At 48.7% G+C, this 16,827-nt stretch overlaps 1 protein-coding gene across 2 annotated transcripts in view; it reads right to left on the bottom strand.

Annotated features, from left to right (window-relative positions):
- Positions 1-6,231: 6,231 nt before the first annotated feature.
- Positions 6,232-16,827, bottom strand: part of LOC138527375 (uncharacterized) — a 339,830-nt gene continuing 329,234 nt past the window's right edge. For both annotated transcript variants that reach the window (XM_069638451.1, XM_069638452.1), the window contains 2 exons: positions 8,253-8,343; positions 6,232-7,691 (listed from right to left, as the gene is read on the bottom strand). In XM_069638451.1, coding sequence (XP_069494552.1) covers positions 7,575-7,691; positions 8,253-8,343 — 208 coding nt within the window. In that variant the 3' untranslated portion in view covers positions 6,232-7,574. The remainder of the gene's footprint in view (positions 7,692-8,252; positions 8,344-16,827) is intronic.

The raw sequence follows: 16,827 nt of genomic DNA, 5'->3' as shown, positions 1-16,827 counted from the left end.
GTTGTGAGAATTGTGCCTCCGGAAGGGTGGTGCGAACCACTTCCTCCAGGTAGACGTCCATTGGTACATTGTGATTTCTCCGCCAGTCCGACCACTCTTACGTTGTTTCGACACGATCTCGACTCTAGATCACCGCACTTCATCTGCACCAATTTTAGTTTTTTTAAAATATCTTGTATGTCTTTGCCTTGAGTGTTTGCTACGTCCTCCACAGTACTGATCCTATTTTCTGCCTCCGCTACCCGTACATTGACCTGTTGGAGGTAAGTTTTGTTGGACGATATGGTGCTTCCAATGTCATCAAGTCTGGAATTCACAGCGGCAAAGCCAGTTTGCAGTGCTACCATATAGGGGTCCGGCATCATATTGGGTGAGTGTTGAGCTGCGACAGGGGGCGGGGAGGTGTCACCCCTGTCTTCCATATGAGCGTTCGTAAAGGCATCCATCGGTCCTTTTTTGTTTCCTTTATTACCTCTGGGCATATCCGAGTGTGGGCAGTAGTGTGACGAGAGCACAGAGGTGGAGTGCTAAGTTAGCAAAATGCTTGATCTATTGTTTCAAGGGGATAAGGGCCACAGTCTTCACAGGTGTTGTATTTGGGTTATAGTTAGTAGTATGCTCTGGCTGGTGCAGCTCCTGCCTCACTCTCCCTGCTTCCGCACATGTGTTTTGTCTTGCCCCACAGGATGTGTCTTTGATGTGGGGGGGTTTCCTCCTCCCCACTGTATGTGCACCCATCTCCGTGGATAGGGCAGTCACTGAGTATTAGGCCCTGGTTGGGGGAACCAGCTGCTCCGGGCAAGTGGGGCCGTTTCTATCAGGCAGCCCCTCGTGCCGTCGCCGCCTATTGCGTAGTCACTCTCGGGCTGCAGGGAGCTCTTCACCACAGGGCGCTGCACTTGCAGGCGTTCACCCGCGACGGCAGTAGTGTTCCCCACAGGGGGGCCGAAATCGGAGTGTGCAGGTAGCGGTATGTTGTCCCGCCCCCTCTACTGCCCAATCTACTTACAAGTGTCCAATGGAAAGCGTGGGGGGCAAGCTGTTTGAGTTGAGGGTATTCTGCTACACAAATGTGCTAGGGAAGCTGTAGGGGTGTTTAGGTTTCCCTTATGGTCTTCCTGTCCGAATGTCATTTTTCTGATCCCTTCTGGGTTTTCCAGTTGCAAAAGAAAGGCATTTTGGGGGATGTAGTCCATCTGAGGTTTGTTTTCCTGTGTCATGTTGGTGGCTGGGCTCTGAGACAAGTTTCCCCTTGCTCAAGTGACTTGAATGTTTTTTTTGCAAGGGTTACTTCCTTCCCGGTCCCTAACTCCGCTTCCTGGATCCAATCCGAGTTTTGTTTCTGTTCATGAGCGGCATTATGCAAAATGTATTTTCTGCTAACTAGCCTGGCTAGGTAACTGGCATGTCCAGTTGCCCGGCTGACGGTCACAGTATATGGCTGCTGCATCCTTTAGAGCTATATATAACATTGTTAAATTTTTAAAAACAACTTTTATTAGTTTGAGTCAAGATTTCTTTTTCAATTCTTTGTTTTTTAAATTAAGGTCTCAAGGACTGTGTTCAATTTCATATGTGTGCCCGTCTGTGTTGACACATGTATCGGCCATCAAGGCTCTTCTCAAAGCTGAGCTTAATTTTTACAGAACAATACGTCTCCTTCCCAATACATCACATTCTGTAACAATTAGATTCATTTTGCATATGTAACACTGTTGTGTAACCAGACAGAAAGTTAGGGTTGGTATTGGGTCCGTTTGGTAGGGAGTGAGAAAACACTGCTGTAGAACATTACACATTTCATTGCAAAGTCTCTTGTGCATTTTAGTCATTTATTTAGTTGGCAATTAACAAATGTGCCTCCCTCAGTGGTTATTTGTGGCTATGAACTTAGCTTAGCCTTGCATTCCTTAAAGAGCTAGTGATTTCTTTTCCTCATTTAGTGACTTGCATGCATTTATATGGTGAGCTACGTTAGTGGGTATCAATGTCTTGCTACTCACCCACAGAGTATACTCTAAGCCTAGTATTCTTCCTTTCTGAGGATTCCTCCAAGTTGTATATAAGGGTTACATCCCTAGGTCCTGCAAGAAAAATCCATACAGATCTACCCATTACTGGGTGGGACGTTTCCATTTGTCCTTGCTTCAAATATACGTCAGTTCAATATATTCAAAATGTAATCACTTTGTAGGTTTATATTTACACAACCTGTTTCCTTCCAATAGCAACAAAGTTTCATATAGACCTACCCATTGCTGGCTCAAGCGTTTCCATTTGCCTTTGCTTCATATGTAGGTTAGTTGGCTATATTCAGACTACAATAACTTTGAAAGTTTGTATTAAAGAAACCTAGTCCCTTCCAATAGCAGGTCAGATAGCACAGCGAGTAGAGCGCTCGCTTTGACATCTGTGCAGAGCCTGCCGATGCAGGTTCGAACACCAGCAGGGCCAAACTCAGCCTTTTATCCTTCCGAGGTCGATAAATGTGAACCCACTACACACTGTGGGTAATAAAAGCAGCGCTCAGATGCCTGAGGGTTTGTAGCATTATATAAATGCTAAATTATTATTATTATTATTAGTAACTCAATAGTAAGAGACCCCCTTGAAAATACAGTTACTTACTACTAGGCCCCTGCCCTCATCGTCGCTTACCTTCTTAAGTGTCCAGAAGGATTCCTACAGCGTACCGCGTGCTGATTATTCTCGCTGCAGATGCCATTTGAGATTTCTTTTATCCTAGAAAACATTGGATGATGCTGCATGTTAAACGTGTGCTCTCATCGCGTTGCAGCGGCCATATTTTGGGATCTCAGAGCACATTCGCATATTGGGCACCAATTTATAATGGTGGCAAACCAATTTACCCAATTCTATCAATTTAAATTGTAGTTCAACCTATGATTGTTATAACTGCTACATCAGCAACTTTGAAAAACTATATACGCATTTTAATGTTCCATAATTATATAATTGTACAAAAAGAACGTGCTCATCAGGTCACATGCTGTATGGATGTGTACAATGCGTGATATTTTTAACTATTGACTACAAACCATTTTGTCCCACTATGTCAAATTGAGCTTTAATTCAACCTTTGATTTTTGTTAACTGCTCCTTTGAAAAACTATGCAGCCATGTTGATGTTCCATGATTTACACTATATAATTGTACATAAAGGCGTGTTAATCAGGTCATGTACTGTATAGTTGTGTAACATGCGTGATATTTTTACCTACACATATTGCAATCCTAACTCAGTCGATGTTGTGTTCATCTTTAGTCTGTTGCACCCAAAACGGAAAAGCAAAATGTTAAGCTTGTCATCTACAAGTTCAAGAAATACAAGTGGTAATCTATTATATTTCACTTATGCATTTACAATTGTCTCATTTTAAGAGCTGTAAATCAAACACCTTTCACCAGAAGCACTGGATTCACTGACATGCCCAGATAGTGCATTGTCACACCCTGGGAGTATCTCACAACTCCTTCCTGACCACGGAAGCCAAATGGTAGTTGACCCTCTCACCTTGGTTGGCACAAGTTCGTCCCACCCCCCTAAACGCTTTAGAGTAAGGTGTGCGAATTTGAATGATGGACCAGGGGGTATGGGCGACAGTGGTATGATCCCACCCCAATATAATCGACCCACATAGCATAGCTCAAGGCGAGAGCAAGACTGCCATTTTGTGTAGTTTATAGTAACCATAGTTTGTAGACCAAGGCCTGCACTGCAAATGCAGCATTTCATGCACTACGCCCTAATTGTGAGACAAGGGAAATCTCCAGTCATGGCCGAGTTCCCGTGAGGACAACCCACACCCCCAACCGCCATAAAGTTCACAAATTGTTCCAACAATGTTGCAAAGATGTTTTTTTAATCCGCAAGGAACGTGCCCTACAAGGCCACAATCATAGACTGGCGCCTGGTGTGCATGTTATCTCACACTGGCCAACGTATGCCCCAGCCCATCCCCAGGCAACCACGAGTAATAACCCATATAACTGACTAAACCTCAAGATCCTTGAATTCCATGGCACAAGGTGCCCTCTGACCACCAACCCTAAACTAACAAGTCCTGAAATGTTCAAAAAGGATGGACAGCGCACATCTTTGAGCGACAATTGTGTGATTTGTATTGCGAGGTGCTGGGAGGGGTAAATTATAGTTCAAAATGATGGTGGAGACCTTGGAGCCGGATGGCGCAGAAGGGAGTGAGTGAAATGTGTGTGATGGTTAGAGTACCCCAGAACCTCCTTTGGGCCAGTCTTAAGGCCTGCCAGGTGCACAGTATAGTGATAAAGTAGCATTGTGTTAGGAGTGTAGTTAATTTGTTCTTTGACCTTCGTCAGTGAGATGAAAAACATCTTTGGGGCACCCACGTGATGGAAGATGGACGGACTGGGCTGGAACCAATGACCTGGCATCTCTTATGGAGCAGGCGGATCATTTATAGGCGCAAAACAACCAGCCGCGCAGGTTTCTACTGTATATGTTACGTCATCAATGATGATGTTTTTCTTTATACGATTCTGCCTGTACTACTTTTTGGCAGAACGTTCTTAGCAACAGAGTTCTTCGCTGTTGCTCGCATCTGCGTGTGACATTAAAACGTGTTATCCTTATAAGATCGACTTGGGCCTTTCTTCCCTAGCGAGTTGTATTCTCTCTGGTGTGAGCGTTCAGGGGCACGCCTTCACTGGTTCCCAAAAACAGGTAAACACGAAGCAGCCAATGGGGTGAAGAGTTGTGGATAGGGAAGTGGTGAGAAGGAAAACCAGGTAGAGGGTTAGGGTAACTTGTGTTGGATAGGTATTGGGTTTTTTAGCAAACAAACATACACAAACACCTTGTGGACCCAAGCTAAAACAACCACTCCCTTTTCCTTTACTTAACTGGGCCCTTCATAATTAAGGACATCACACACCTGTAATCATTCTCCTACCCCCTAGTTCACACTCCTTCTCATTTAAGAGTCGATTAAGCAACTACAGGAACCTTGGTATGACATGGAACAACTGGACGTGTGTGCCTTTTAAGGTGGTCTGAGGTCCTTGTACTCTCCCCTCCAAATAAGGCAACGTAATGTAGTTTGTGCATCAAGTAAGTTCAGTTGGCAAATAGCGTTGTGCAACAATTAAGTTCAACGGACAATATCGACTGACAAGCGTAAGCGTAGCAACCAACACGTGCTTCCATTCAGCGTTTTCCGTTAGCCTTTCGTCGACCCATGCTACACTCACACTCTCTTGTTCAAGCAGTATAAATCACTTAACTGAGGCCTGGGGGGTCCGGATGGCACCTTCCCAGGCAGAATAAGGCAGGCATTGCAAGTGTGCGCAACCGTAATCTCGCGACTACCTGCCTGCCTGCGGAACGCTGCAGCAGGCCGCCAGAAAGGAATTATGTGGTTGTGCCGCTTGCCCCTTTCCGCCACGCTCCGTTAGGGCCCCATCACAAGCAACTGCACCAATCTCCTGTGGTCCGTGCCTGCATCAATCAAAATCACCGGCAAGCCGCACGGGCTGGGAAGGAGCTTATAAGGGCTCAGTCTAGGGTACATGCACACATTCCCCACACACTGCTCCAGACACCACGCGGCTCCAGGCCCAAAGCAGCATGGGAAATATAGTTCAATGCAGTCCCGGGTACCAACACACCACACCACCAGGGTTTGCCTGTATGTGTGGCTAGGTCCGCAAAACTCCCCATGCCTCACACCAGCTCCCCATTTCCTCACATGTATACATATATAAAATAGTTTTGCATAACAATACAATGAAACGACTCTGACATGAGCAAAAACACAAGCATTTCTTTTAAAGCTGCTACCCATAGTGCTTTGCTCTGCAGCTTCCAGGGATGGCTCCAGGACGGTGCTGTAACATGTGCAGCTGGTTAAATGAAATTGCCTATTTAACACTATTTTTATCATTATCATTGCCTCGCCTTCTCCACCAGAAGACAGAGCTGCCACTGACACAATGCAGCGCCCCCTGCTGACACTCTACAGATGGATCAATGATTTTGAAAACATGTCATCTATACTCCTCGCTCACCTACTTGGGCACATCTGATGCACATTGGTGACCAATGCGAAAAGCTTACACTTCCAGGAAGGAGTTGCTTTCATCGCATCGAATCAATCTCAGTGCACCGTTGTTGAATTCATATGATGATCTCACCAAAGTGCCTAGAAAAAAGGTTAACTTTGCAGTGTGGCATTTCCAGGAGACATCTCGTTTATTTTGTTTTCATAAGGCGTCAACTGCAAACAGTTGTTTCGTAGCAACCTCCAAAGCAAAGGGAAGGGATACAGACATATGTTCTTTTACAGGCTTTGGGAACATTTAGATCTGTTGAATGCCAAGGCGAAGGGGCACATGGTGAAGTTCATTGAATTGAGGAGGCAAAGGGTTAATCAGAAAGAGGGATGGAAACAAGAGGTAAGTGCAATTGATAAGGTTACAGGGCTGACAAAGGTCCAGAGGCAGGAATTGCAAAGGGAGTCTGTAACAGAACCACACAGGTTAAGTGCAAGGACAAAAAAGTCTAATCAGGCAGAGGGAAGGGGTAAACGGAGAGAAAACAAGATAAGTGCCAGTAAGGCTAATCGATGGCCTATTGAAGGCCATGACTTCAGCTAACAAGGATGTCCAGGGAAGTCCATGTTGATTGGTGGACTCTAGGGACCAAGCTTCCTGCGCAGTCTAGATGCCAGACAGGACAGTCCATGATGGCAGCAAGTGTTACGTCAAAACCAAAGGACCTCCTGAGGTTTTTAGGGAATCGGAGATGGTACTTGACTGACTTCATGGCAGCTGGAAGCTCGTTCCAGCGGATGGGACCAGCCACATCAAGAGTTCTTCAACCTAGCTGTTTTATGTTGCATTGAGTCCACACCAAAGACCTGGGTCCAGCAGGCGACAAGGGCCTGGATGGGATGTATTGCTTCACCTTTTGCATGAGATAGACTGGGTCAGTACTCGAGAAGACTCTTGCATGCAGGCGCCGCCAGGAAGACATTGTAAGGAGAGCAACCCTGGCATTATGTGCTTAATCTAGGAAGGGAGGGTCTGCTGCTCCTCCTGTGCAAGGCTGTATAGCAATTAATCAATCTGATTTCTGCTCACATTTTGTAGTCTAGCAATTTGAAACACCTGAACTGTTGAAAGTGCTCTCTGATGTGTTGCTTACTGTCAATTCTCTGTAGATCGCCAGCGCAGCCGAGAGTAGAAGTCACCTGGACGCCCCATACAGAGCCGGCAGACATATTTAAACAAAACACCAAAGCATGCTGTGAATCCAAATTTAAAGTCCATGCTCTGTCCGATCGTTGGTTCTTTATAGCAGCCAGGGAGGCCACCCGCAGAGGACACCAGCCAGGAATGCCCTACTTCAGACCTGCCAAGGCCCATTGCTGTCCGACAGTTCATGCATGGGGCAATATTTTCTTAGCATGGATGTCAGTGTGTCCCGAAGTCCAGCAGCTCCAGCTGCAGCGGCAATCCATTCTCAGTTCCGGCAGTCCTTCAGCAGTATTGAGTTTCTTTTACTGACGGAGCGGCTACCGCACCCGATATAGATGAATGTTCTGAAGGGCTTCGCTATCGGTGTCGGCTCCAAGGTACACGTTGTAGTCCAGCTGAACCTCTTCCACCCAATGGTTGAGATCAATGCCGGTCTGAAACATAAATAAAACAGCATCTTTAGACATGAAGTAAGAAACCAAAACAGCGGCTTTCTGTAGCAAGTAAACAATAAAGGCAGATCCACTGAAGGATGGCAAGGGTCCCACGCAGCTTCAATGGAACCAAAGATCCTTTTTCTGCTCTCTTGGAAATGGTGGGGCTGAAACGGGTGCTTTGACGAATCTCGCTGAGGACGGCACACTCGGCACACCAGTGCAGCGGGGTCATAGATGTCGGCTGGCACGAATTAAGGCCCAGGAGGCATCAATACGACATCACAGCAGGCGTATAACCTGGTGGATCCCTAGCATATCGCAATGCCCCAGCTCTTGGTACGATAAAGCTGAAGACACTAGCAGAAAGGTGACACCTAATGCTATGAGCTAATGCAGCCACCTTGGACCGTTGCTCCGGGAACCTCTTAAACACACATCTGAATGAGGCAGTCACATGGCCAAGATCTGTCTCAAGCACAACTTTTAAAATCAACTCTGTGAGTACTTGCATTATACTGGGTTTAGCTGTACCACCTGGGCAGACCAAAGCATCCTCACCTGGAGCTTGCCAAGGGACTCTTCCAAGGCCGGCACTGTCACCAAGAGGGCACCCATCTTGCATACACAGCTGTTGATGAACGTCCAGGCACTAAAACCCAAATTAAACACATGAGTTTTATCATCTGACAATTCTTGCAAAAAGAGTGAGAGTGGAGAATATTGTGTGTCACTGCTTACACCTGTAAAGACCTGCATCATCACATGCTGAGGCAGTTCTCCAGAGGCAACTGTTCTGATCGATCAACTGGCAGGGGCAGCCCTCATCAATAAATACACTGATAAGACAGTTGGGTTGAGGGCTCCTCAGCAAACTAGTGGAGGTAGTCAAGACTCACCAATACACCAGCAAAGACACTTATGTGATATCCACACGTCATTATTGAGTCAAGTCTAATTAATACGGCAACAGAGATAGATAGGCTGATCTTGTTAAAACAGGGGCCTAGCCAGTCCAGAATTGCCAATAAACGGGAGGCGACAACCAAGCCACACCAATGGATAAGCTGAGACACCCATACCCTATGAATGATCTACAATGCTTTCATATACACAATATTTATGCTATACAGTTGAGTTGGGTTAAATTGATAGCCCTAGGATATTCAATATGTAGATAGATAATGTGCAGGGAAAGGGGTAATGATGGGCAACCACCCCCATTAACAAAAGGGCAGAACAATTAGAAAGCCACACAGAATGTGCCACAACCAAATTGTAGAGTTATGAATACAATAAACGAGACAGTTCTCATTAGTCGCAGCGGGGTGGACGTTTCTGCCATAACCTCAGATCAAGGCTGAGTCCACGTACTTGAGCTGAGCGTGGAACGAGATGCAAATACCAGCACTGTTCCCCACCTCCCTATAATTCAGACTCAGCTGCACTCTAGAGCCGCAGATCTCTTCTGTCACTGTTAGAGCAGGAAACATCTTGCAGAAAGCCATGTTCTCCCATAGGCTACTGCTGTAGAGAGTGCTGCGCCAGTATGGTTGTAACGTACTTTCCTGATTATCGCTACTTAGGAATCTTTTATAAATTTTGAGCTGTGTGTCCAAAGCCTCTGACCTCAGAGGGGGGGGGGAGCTGAAAAACGTAAGGTGATAAGGGACTGAACAAAAAAGTCCAACAACCAGTAGCTCGCCTCCCATCAATGGGAGCGCCACAGACTTGAAAGGAACAAGGCTGAGCCACCAGGGGGCGCTGAGAAGTGCTGAAGTGTCTCAGCCGGTCTCCTCCCCGGCGTGCCTTATATGTGGAATTGAGCCCCCCCAGCCCTGTGGGAGGTGAATCCTGACCCCCCCTGAGGTAGGCTGAACCATTGAAGAGGCGGCAGAGCGCGATCCCGGAGTCCGTGGGTGCCGGGAGATCGGTGATCGATCGCACCCCAGCTGGAGACGTGAGCTGAGAGACGGCCTTCCCCGCCGAGGAACTGCGCTGTGGCTGGCGGTGGGGGAGGGGCAGTGGCTTGCTCTGCGGGCTTGCTGCCCCTAGAGTTCTGGTAGTGGGGCGCCCGTGGTCCGGACTGTGGGACTCGGGCGGGGGCATTTGGTGACAGACTCTGCCTCTTAGGAGAACCAGCACGGCGAGCCCCAGTGTCGGGTGGCTGGCCGGCGGGAGAGCCCCGGCGCGGTCGGCGACCTCCCACAGGCTGATTGAAGGTGGGTCGACTCCGTAGAGAGGTCCACGCCGCCCTGCGGTCCCTGAGGGGGGCCGGTTGAAAGGGGCGTGGGTGTGCAGCCTGGGAGGCACCCCTTGCCCCTGTTCTGGACTGTGGCGTTCCTGCAGTGAGGAGGAGGGGAGAAGCGAAGGAGACTGTACCCTGGCCTTTTTTTGATGGTAGATGTGTCGCAGGGGGGCGGCCTGCCCCCCTCACCCTCGTTGGAAAAGAGAGCAGAGAGGAGTCCCCTGCAGGAGAGGTCTCTGTTGGCTGGGGAAGGTCATTCATTGATTTCTTGTTTGGCCCCATTATTAGCCTGAAATGCGGTTGCCCAGCGCCTGCTCAGTGGGTCAGTTGGCCGCCGCTCACTGAAGGTCTGGGAGTGGGTGAGTGGTGGAGGTGGACTGAGGTCGGGTTCCCAGCCCCAGGGTGCCCATCGGACTTGGCTAGCAGGGTGGCCGACCCCCCGAGCCCTACTTGCCCCTCAGACAGCGCTCCAACCTGAGATCTCGCAGGACGGGTAGTCTATCGGTGGGGCGCCACCCACTCTAGAAAGTGCTCATCAGTGGGCTTTAAGTTTTGGAGTTGCCTGGCCACTTGCTACTGTACACCTGGTGGGGGCAGTCAGCGTTCCACAATCCCCCGTTCCAGGGACAGAGGGAGGGGGCAAAGTGACGTTGAGTGGCCGGCCTGGGGTGTGGGTCCCAGTCTTGGAGCTTCAAGGGAGTGTTGGGAGGCGTGAGCGACGTGGAGTGGTCCGCCCGGCTGGCCTGAGGGTCCGAGTCCAGCTGGCCCCCCGGGTCTCCTGTTCCTCTGTTGCGAGGGTCCAACTAATCCTCCTTTGATGGACTGGGTGTAGGCCCTACAAAAGTTCCGGCGTATCCCAGAAAAGTCAGGGGAAAGGGGCATCATGGAGATCACTGGCCAACCGGAGACGATGGAGGACCAATAGATGATATGGCAGCCCTGTCAGAGGAGATCCGAGGCTTCAGGGCGGATATCAGTAGAAGGCTTGACTCCCTTGACAAGAAGGTGGACGCAGTCGAGGACCGAGTCCAGGTCCTAGAGGCCAATCGAACCTCAGCTGACCTCTTCAAAACGCAGTTTGACATTAGGCTGGCTGAGCTGGAGAGGCGGGAGAAGAAGGTCACCCTTAAACTGGATGACCTAGAAAACAGGGAGCGGCGCTCCAACATGAGATTTCTCGGCATCCCGGAACAGGAAGGGGAGACAGAGACAGACATTGCGAGAGGGGTCAAGGCAATTCTAAGTAAACTGTTTGATGGCAAAAACACCAGCGAACCTACAATTGATAGAGCCCATAGAGCAGGGGAGCGCAACAGTGGGCCTGGATCCGTTCTTGTGAAATTCCACTATTATGCTGAGAAAACCAAGATTCTGGAGTTGGTGCGTAAGAAAGGCCCCATTGACTGGAAGGGCGCTAAAATAATGATTTACCAAGACCTCTCAGCACTCACCCTTTCACACCGGAGAATCTGCGGGCCCTTGACGAGGTGGCTACAGTCCAAGGGAGTGCGATATAGGTGGGGTCATCCATTTTCATTCTCCTTTGAGGTGGACGGTTATAAGTATTCCCTTGTCTCGGAGTCCGATATTCAGCGAGTGACTAGTGAACTATTGGGGGACGACTCCTCGAAGCATGTGAAAGATGGTGGGAATGGGGAAGACGGAGGCCACCGTGAATCCTCAGAATTTTTAGGAAGGCATCGCATCCGAGGGCATAGGAAGTTCAGAAAGGTGGAACCGCCATCCCTAAGGCAGCCGACGCCTTAACTCGGATGAAGGTGGCTTTTGCGCTAATTGTTTGCATTGGAATGGAGGGGCTAAATGTCTGGTCTTGTAATGTTTGTGTCTGTCTCCTATGTCTAAACTTTCAGGGTTGCCTTTTGAGTAGAAGGGGGGGTGAAACAGTTTGATGTGATTGGGCATGTTTCCAAAGTGGGGGGCTCAGAATGCTGTGATCTTTTTTGGTGGAAGGCGACCAGGTGGAGGCGATCCTTGGTGGCCTGGTTGTGCGGCAGTTGGATGTCGCAGTCTTTCCATGTGCTCTGGGGCAGGGAGGGTGGGGGGAGAGGGTGTTTGTATTGTTGGGGATGAAATGGGTGGCGAGGTGGACGAAGAGGTTGCTCCTCACAGGTGTTGGGGTCGGTTGTTTATGGCTGCTGGGGCTTCCGGGGAATAGGGGTTTCACAGGGCTTTGCCTGGTTTACTCATGTGCACAGAGGCCGGGGGTTGGGACAGCCACATAAGGCTCCCTAGAGGAGCCGGAGTTTCTTTTTGGCTCTCCCGATGGGTGACTCCCCCTAGATGTTGTCGGTGGGGTCCCTGAATGTGCGGGGATTAAATTCTCCTACTAAGAGATCGTTGGTGACGAGGGAATTTTCTAAGCTTAAACTGCACTTCCTTTTTGTACAGGAATCCCACGGGGCAAGGGGAAGGAACCGTCTCTCAGATCCAGAGCTATCCAGCACGTGTTTCAGTCCCCCTATTCTGCGAAAAAGCGAGGGGTGGCCATTTTGATTTCCCCTAATGCTCACTTCGCCCCCAAGGCTCATAGATCTGACCCGGAAGGGCGTTATATCATGGTTAAGGGATCAGTGAGAGGCAGGTTGTTTACTTTGGTGGGGGTTTATGCCCCGAACGAAGCGCAAGATTTGTTTGGGAAGGGATGGGGGAGAAAATCAGAGGATTCGTGAAGGGCGCACTATTAGTAGGTGGTGACTTTAATATGGTTCTCTGTTTGGTTAAGTTTAGGAAATCCCTTACCCCCTGCCCTGACCTACGGGCCCAAATGAAGTTGGCAGACTCGTTCCGTCGGATTAATGGGGAATTGGACTTGGTGGATGCGGACCCCGTTGAGCACGATCATGAATCACTCTTCACTTTTTTCTCTAAGGTACATCGTGCGTTCTCAAGAATAGATTATGTTTTGGTAGACTCTTCGATCTGGGACTGCATTTTGGATTTTGGGGTAGAAACTATTCCGTGGTATGATCGGTATGATCACGATTTGGTCAGAGTCAATTTGGGGGTCCCCCCCCGTGCCCCGCCCAGGGCTCGGTGGATCTGCAACGACTCCTTACTACTAGATAGGGAGTTGAGAAAGTCCCTTCTAGGTTAAATCAAGGAATACGTCCTTCTTAACGACACCGGGGATGTGGAGGTTATGGGAGTTTGGGACGCATTCAAGGCCATGATCAGAGGCTTCCTGATGGAAATGGGTGCAAGGAAGAAGAGGGAGAGAGATCGTGAGGAGTTAAAGCTGAGAAAGCAAATAGCCGCCATTCAACCGAGAGGGAAGCTGAAATTGCAGATGCGCCCGGACAAGTGGGAGGAGCTTCAGAATCTCAAGGCTAAACTGTCCGCCCTCCTTGTGGGACAGACGGAGAGAAAGCTAGCCTTTTTGAAACAGCAGTACATGGAGAAGGGGGAAAAGGCAGACAGAATCCTAGCTTGGCGGTTGAGGGAGCTTCGTAATAGTAGAAGGCTGAACTCCATCTCAGGTCGGGTGGGGGAAAGAATTCTACAGGATGGCCAGATAGCTGCAGAGTTTAGGCAATATTACGAAGGTCTTTACACATCATAGTATTCAGGAGATGGGGCCGATGTGGACCGGTTCTTAGAATCCCTCCCCATCCCTCGTCTCGCTTCGGAGAACTCAGACTCTTTAGAGCTCCCAATTTCACCCCAGGAAATAATCAACACCATCTCTTCTTTGAGGAGAGGCACAGCGCCAGGGGACGATGGATTCTCTGTCCACTTCTATAAGACTTACCGCTCCACGCTAGCCCTTTTCTTAGCTAAGGTGTTCAACTCTGCCCTAGACACAGGCTCCCTTCCTCGTACCATGATGTTGGCACTTATCGTGCTACTTAAGAAAGAAGGGAAAGATCCCTCGCATTGTCAGTCCTATAGGTCCATCTCCCTTCTTAATATAGATGTTAAAATTCTAGCCAAACTCTTGGCAAATAGATTGTCGAAATGCCTTCCCTCCTTGGTTCACAGAGACCAAGTCGGTTTTATTCCTGGTCGCCAAGGGTCTGACAATGTGAGGAAAACTCTGGGTCTTATGCATGAGGTGTCGAGGCGGAAGGTGGAGGCCTACCTCCTCTCCTTGGACTCAGAAAAGGCCTTTGACAATGTCGAATGACCTTACATGGGAAGGGTGCTCCGAAAGATGGGCTTTGGGGACAAATTCTGTGGGTAGGTCTCGGCCCTGTATAATGATCCCTCAGCTAAGGTACTGGTTAACAGTTGTACTTTGGCGGGTTTTACACTTTCTCGAGGTACCAGTCAGGGGTGGCCCCTTTTTCCCCTTTTGTATGCGCTGGCGATGGAGCCCTTTGCCATTGCGGTCAGGGCTGATAAGGGAATTTCTGGGGTGCATTGTGGGGACTGCAAATTCAAACTATCTTTGTTTGCGGACGATATTTTGGCGTTCCTGACCAACCTTCATGAATCCCTCCTGCACTTGCTGGGCTTAATTCGTCGCTTTGGGTCTTTTTCTGGGCTAAAGGTCAATGTATCCAAATCGTGCATAATGCCGAAAGGGGGGGTTGGATCACGAAATCAGAGGCAGAGCAGAAGTGCTGGGTATGCAAGTGGAGCGGGAATTTTCCAGGTATTTAGGCACCAATATTCCCAGAGACTTAGGTAAAGTGTTTGAGTTAAACTTCCTCCCTCTTCAGTTAAAGATCCAAGGTGATTTGCTAAGATGGGCTCCCCTTACTCTCTCATGGTTTGGGCGAATGGTTACGGTTAAAATGAACATACTTCCGCAGATTCTCTACTCTTTTCGTCCCTTTCCTGTATAGTTCCGGACTCCTTTTTCGAAGTATTGCTATCTCGTCTCCTTCACTTCATTTGGAATGGCAAGAGGGCTAGAGTGAAATATTCCACCCTGACCCTTCCAAAGTCTTGTGGGGGTTTTGGCCTCCCTGATTTTAGACTGTATTATAAAGCAGCCCAGTTACGAGTGATGTTAGAACATCTGAGAGACGATCTAAGGACATATTGGACTTTTGTGGAAGAAGTTCAGGTCCACCCGAGAAAAGTCAGGGACCTCCTATGGGCTCCCCCAAGATCCCTCCCAGGGTAAATTAGATTGCATCCAATCCTGGCTGTCTTGTGGGCGTCCTGGAAGCCTGATAACGATAATAAGCTCCTCTCTTCCTGGCCACCCCCCCCTTTATTCTCTATGGGGACCCCCGATTAATCTCAGAGCTAGAGAGTTCCGATAGATGCAGTCATGGTCCGATCAGGGGTTGGAAAGGGCTGCCCAACTCTTTCACCAGGGTGTCTTTGTTGAATATGGCCAGTTGTCAGAGATGCTGAGGGATAGGCCGCTCTCTGTCTTTGAGTACCTGCGGCTTAAGGGAATCCTCACTCAGGCCGGTTGGCTGGCTGACCTGTCGCGTCCCCTGACTCCCTTTGAAAGGATTTTTGTGGAAGCCAAGACCAGAAAGGGGTCCTTTTCCAAGATTTATAACGTGCTGGTCACAGCTAATCTAGCACGCAGACAGTCGTTCAAGCGTACCTGGGAGGAACGGCTAAGCCTCACCCTTGATGATCAGGCATGGAAGTTAGTCTTCCAAGTCAATTTTTTCGGGGAGGTTGTATACAGCAGCCATGGAACATAACTAAGATTCTTCATTCCTAGCATCTTCCCCCTGTCACTCTATCCAAAATGTTTGCTAAGGTGTCTCCAATGTGTCCTAGGTTGTGTTCGAGCCGTGGTACCTGATTTCATATGTGGTGGGAGTGTCCGGTCATCCAGGTATGCTGGTCGGAACTGCTCACCTGGATCAAGGACATACTCGGAATGAGCCCCTCCCTTCACCCCTTTGAGGTCCTCTTGGGCACGCCCTTGACTGATAATGAGTCGTCTTCTTTTTCAGGGGTGACAGGGGCTATGTTGAGAGTGGGGAGATTAGCTCTGACCCAAAAATGGAAGGGTTCCTCAGCCCCCACCAAAGCAGAGTGGCTTAATAAGTTAATAGCCATTTTCCCGTATGAGAAATTGCCAGCCATCCCCAATGATACTATGTCATCTTTTCTGCAGGATTGGACTGTGGTTCTCTTAAGTGTGGACTTTAAAGCCTTGAAGCTGTGAACTGCCTGGGGGTCTAACGATCTTTGAAGTCTGGGGAGGGCTGCTGGTAGCCTGCCCTGTTGCCACGTCTTGAAATGCCATCTGGGACCTCACTACCAGTGAAGCCCAACTGTAAAGATGTAATGCGTGTCTAGTTCTTACTCTTTGTCTCTTCCACCTTTTCTTCTTGGAACCCTGGTATGCCTGTGGTTGGGGTAGGGGGTGGTGGGGGGAAAATGGGTGTGTTCTGCCTTCTGATGTGTTTAATTGCTGGTTATCGCCAGATGTTGGCTGGCGGAATTGGTATTTGTTGAAAAGCTTAATAAAAACAAAGTGGAAAGAAAGGAACAAGGCGCATTAGACATGCCTACTTTCAGCGGCTTTTACATCTACGTAACACCTGCAATGGATAAAACTGAATCCCCACCAACTCATGCATGACATGCTGAGGAAACAGAGTAGAAAGCTGGCCAAGACAACAAACCCATGCTTTGTAATCAACAGGCCATGTGTCCGTAAAGAGGGCAAGGTGTGACCGGTCCCTCCCTCCAATGGCCATTTAAAAAACAGTGGATCCCAAGTGGCTATTTACACTGAAAAATACAGAAATAACACCTTTGGAGAACAAAAAAAGATGTTCTCCCCAGGTGGAATTAAGAGGAAATGTTTAGGAAACACCCCTCCTAGTTTTCCCCACCACAGTTGACAAGAAAAGAACGTTTCAGTCTCTGTTCATGTGGAGAGTATTGCCTGACATTAGGGGCAAATGAAATCAGATTATCTGATTCCAGCAACCATATGGA

This window comes from Ambystoma mexicanum, chromosome 14 (genome assembly GCF_040938575.1).
Source record: "Ambystoma mexicanum isolate Mex_15411 chromosome 14, UKY_AmexF1_1, whole genome shotgun sequence".
NCBI lineage: Eukaryota > Metazoa > Chordata > Amphibia > Caudata > Ambystomatidae > Ambystoma > Ambystoma mexicanum.
The sequence above is the reverse complement of the archived record's forward strand: the minus strand, read 5'-3'. Positions and strand labels throughout refer to the sequence as shown.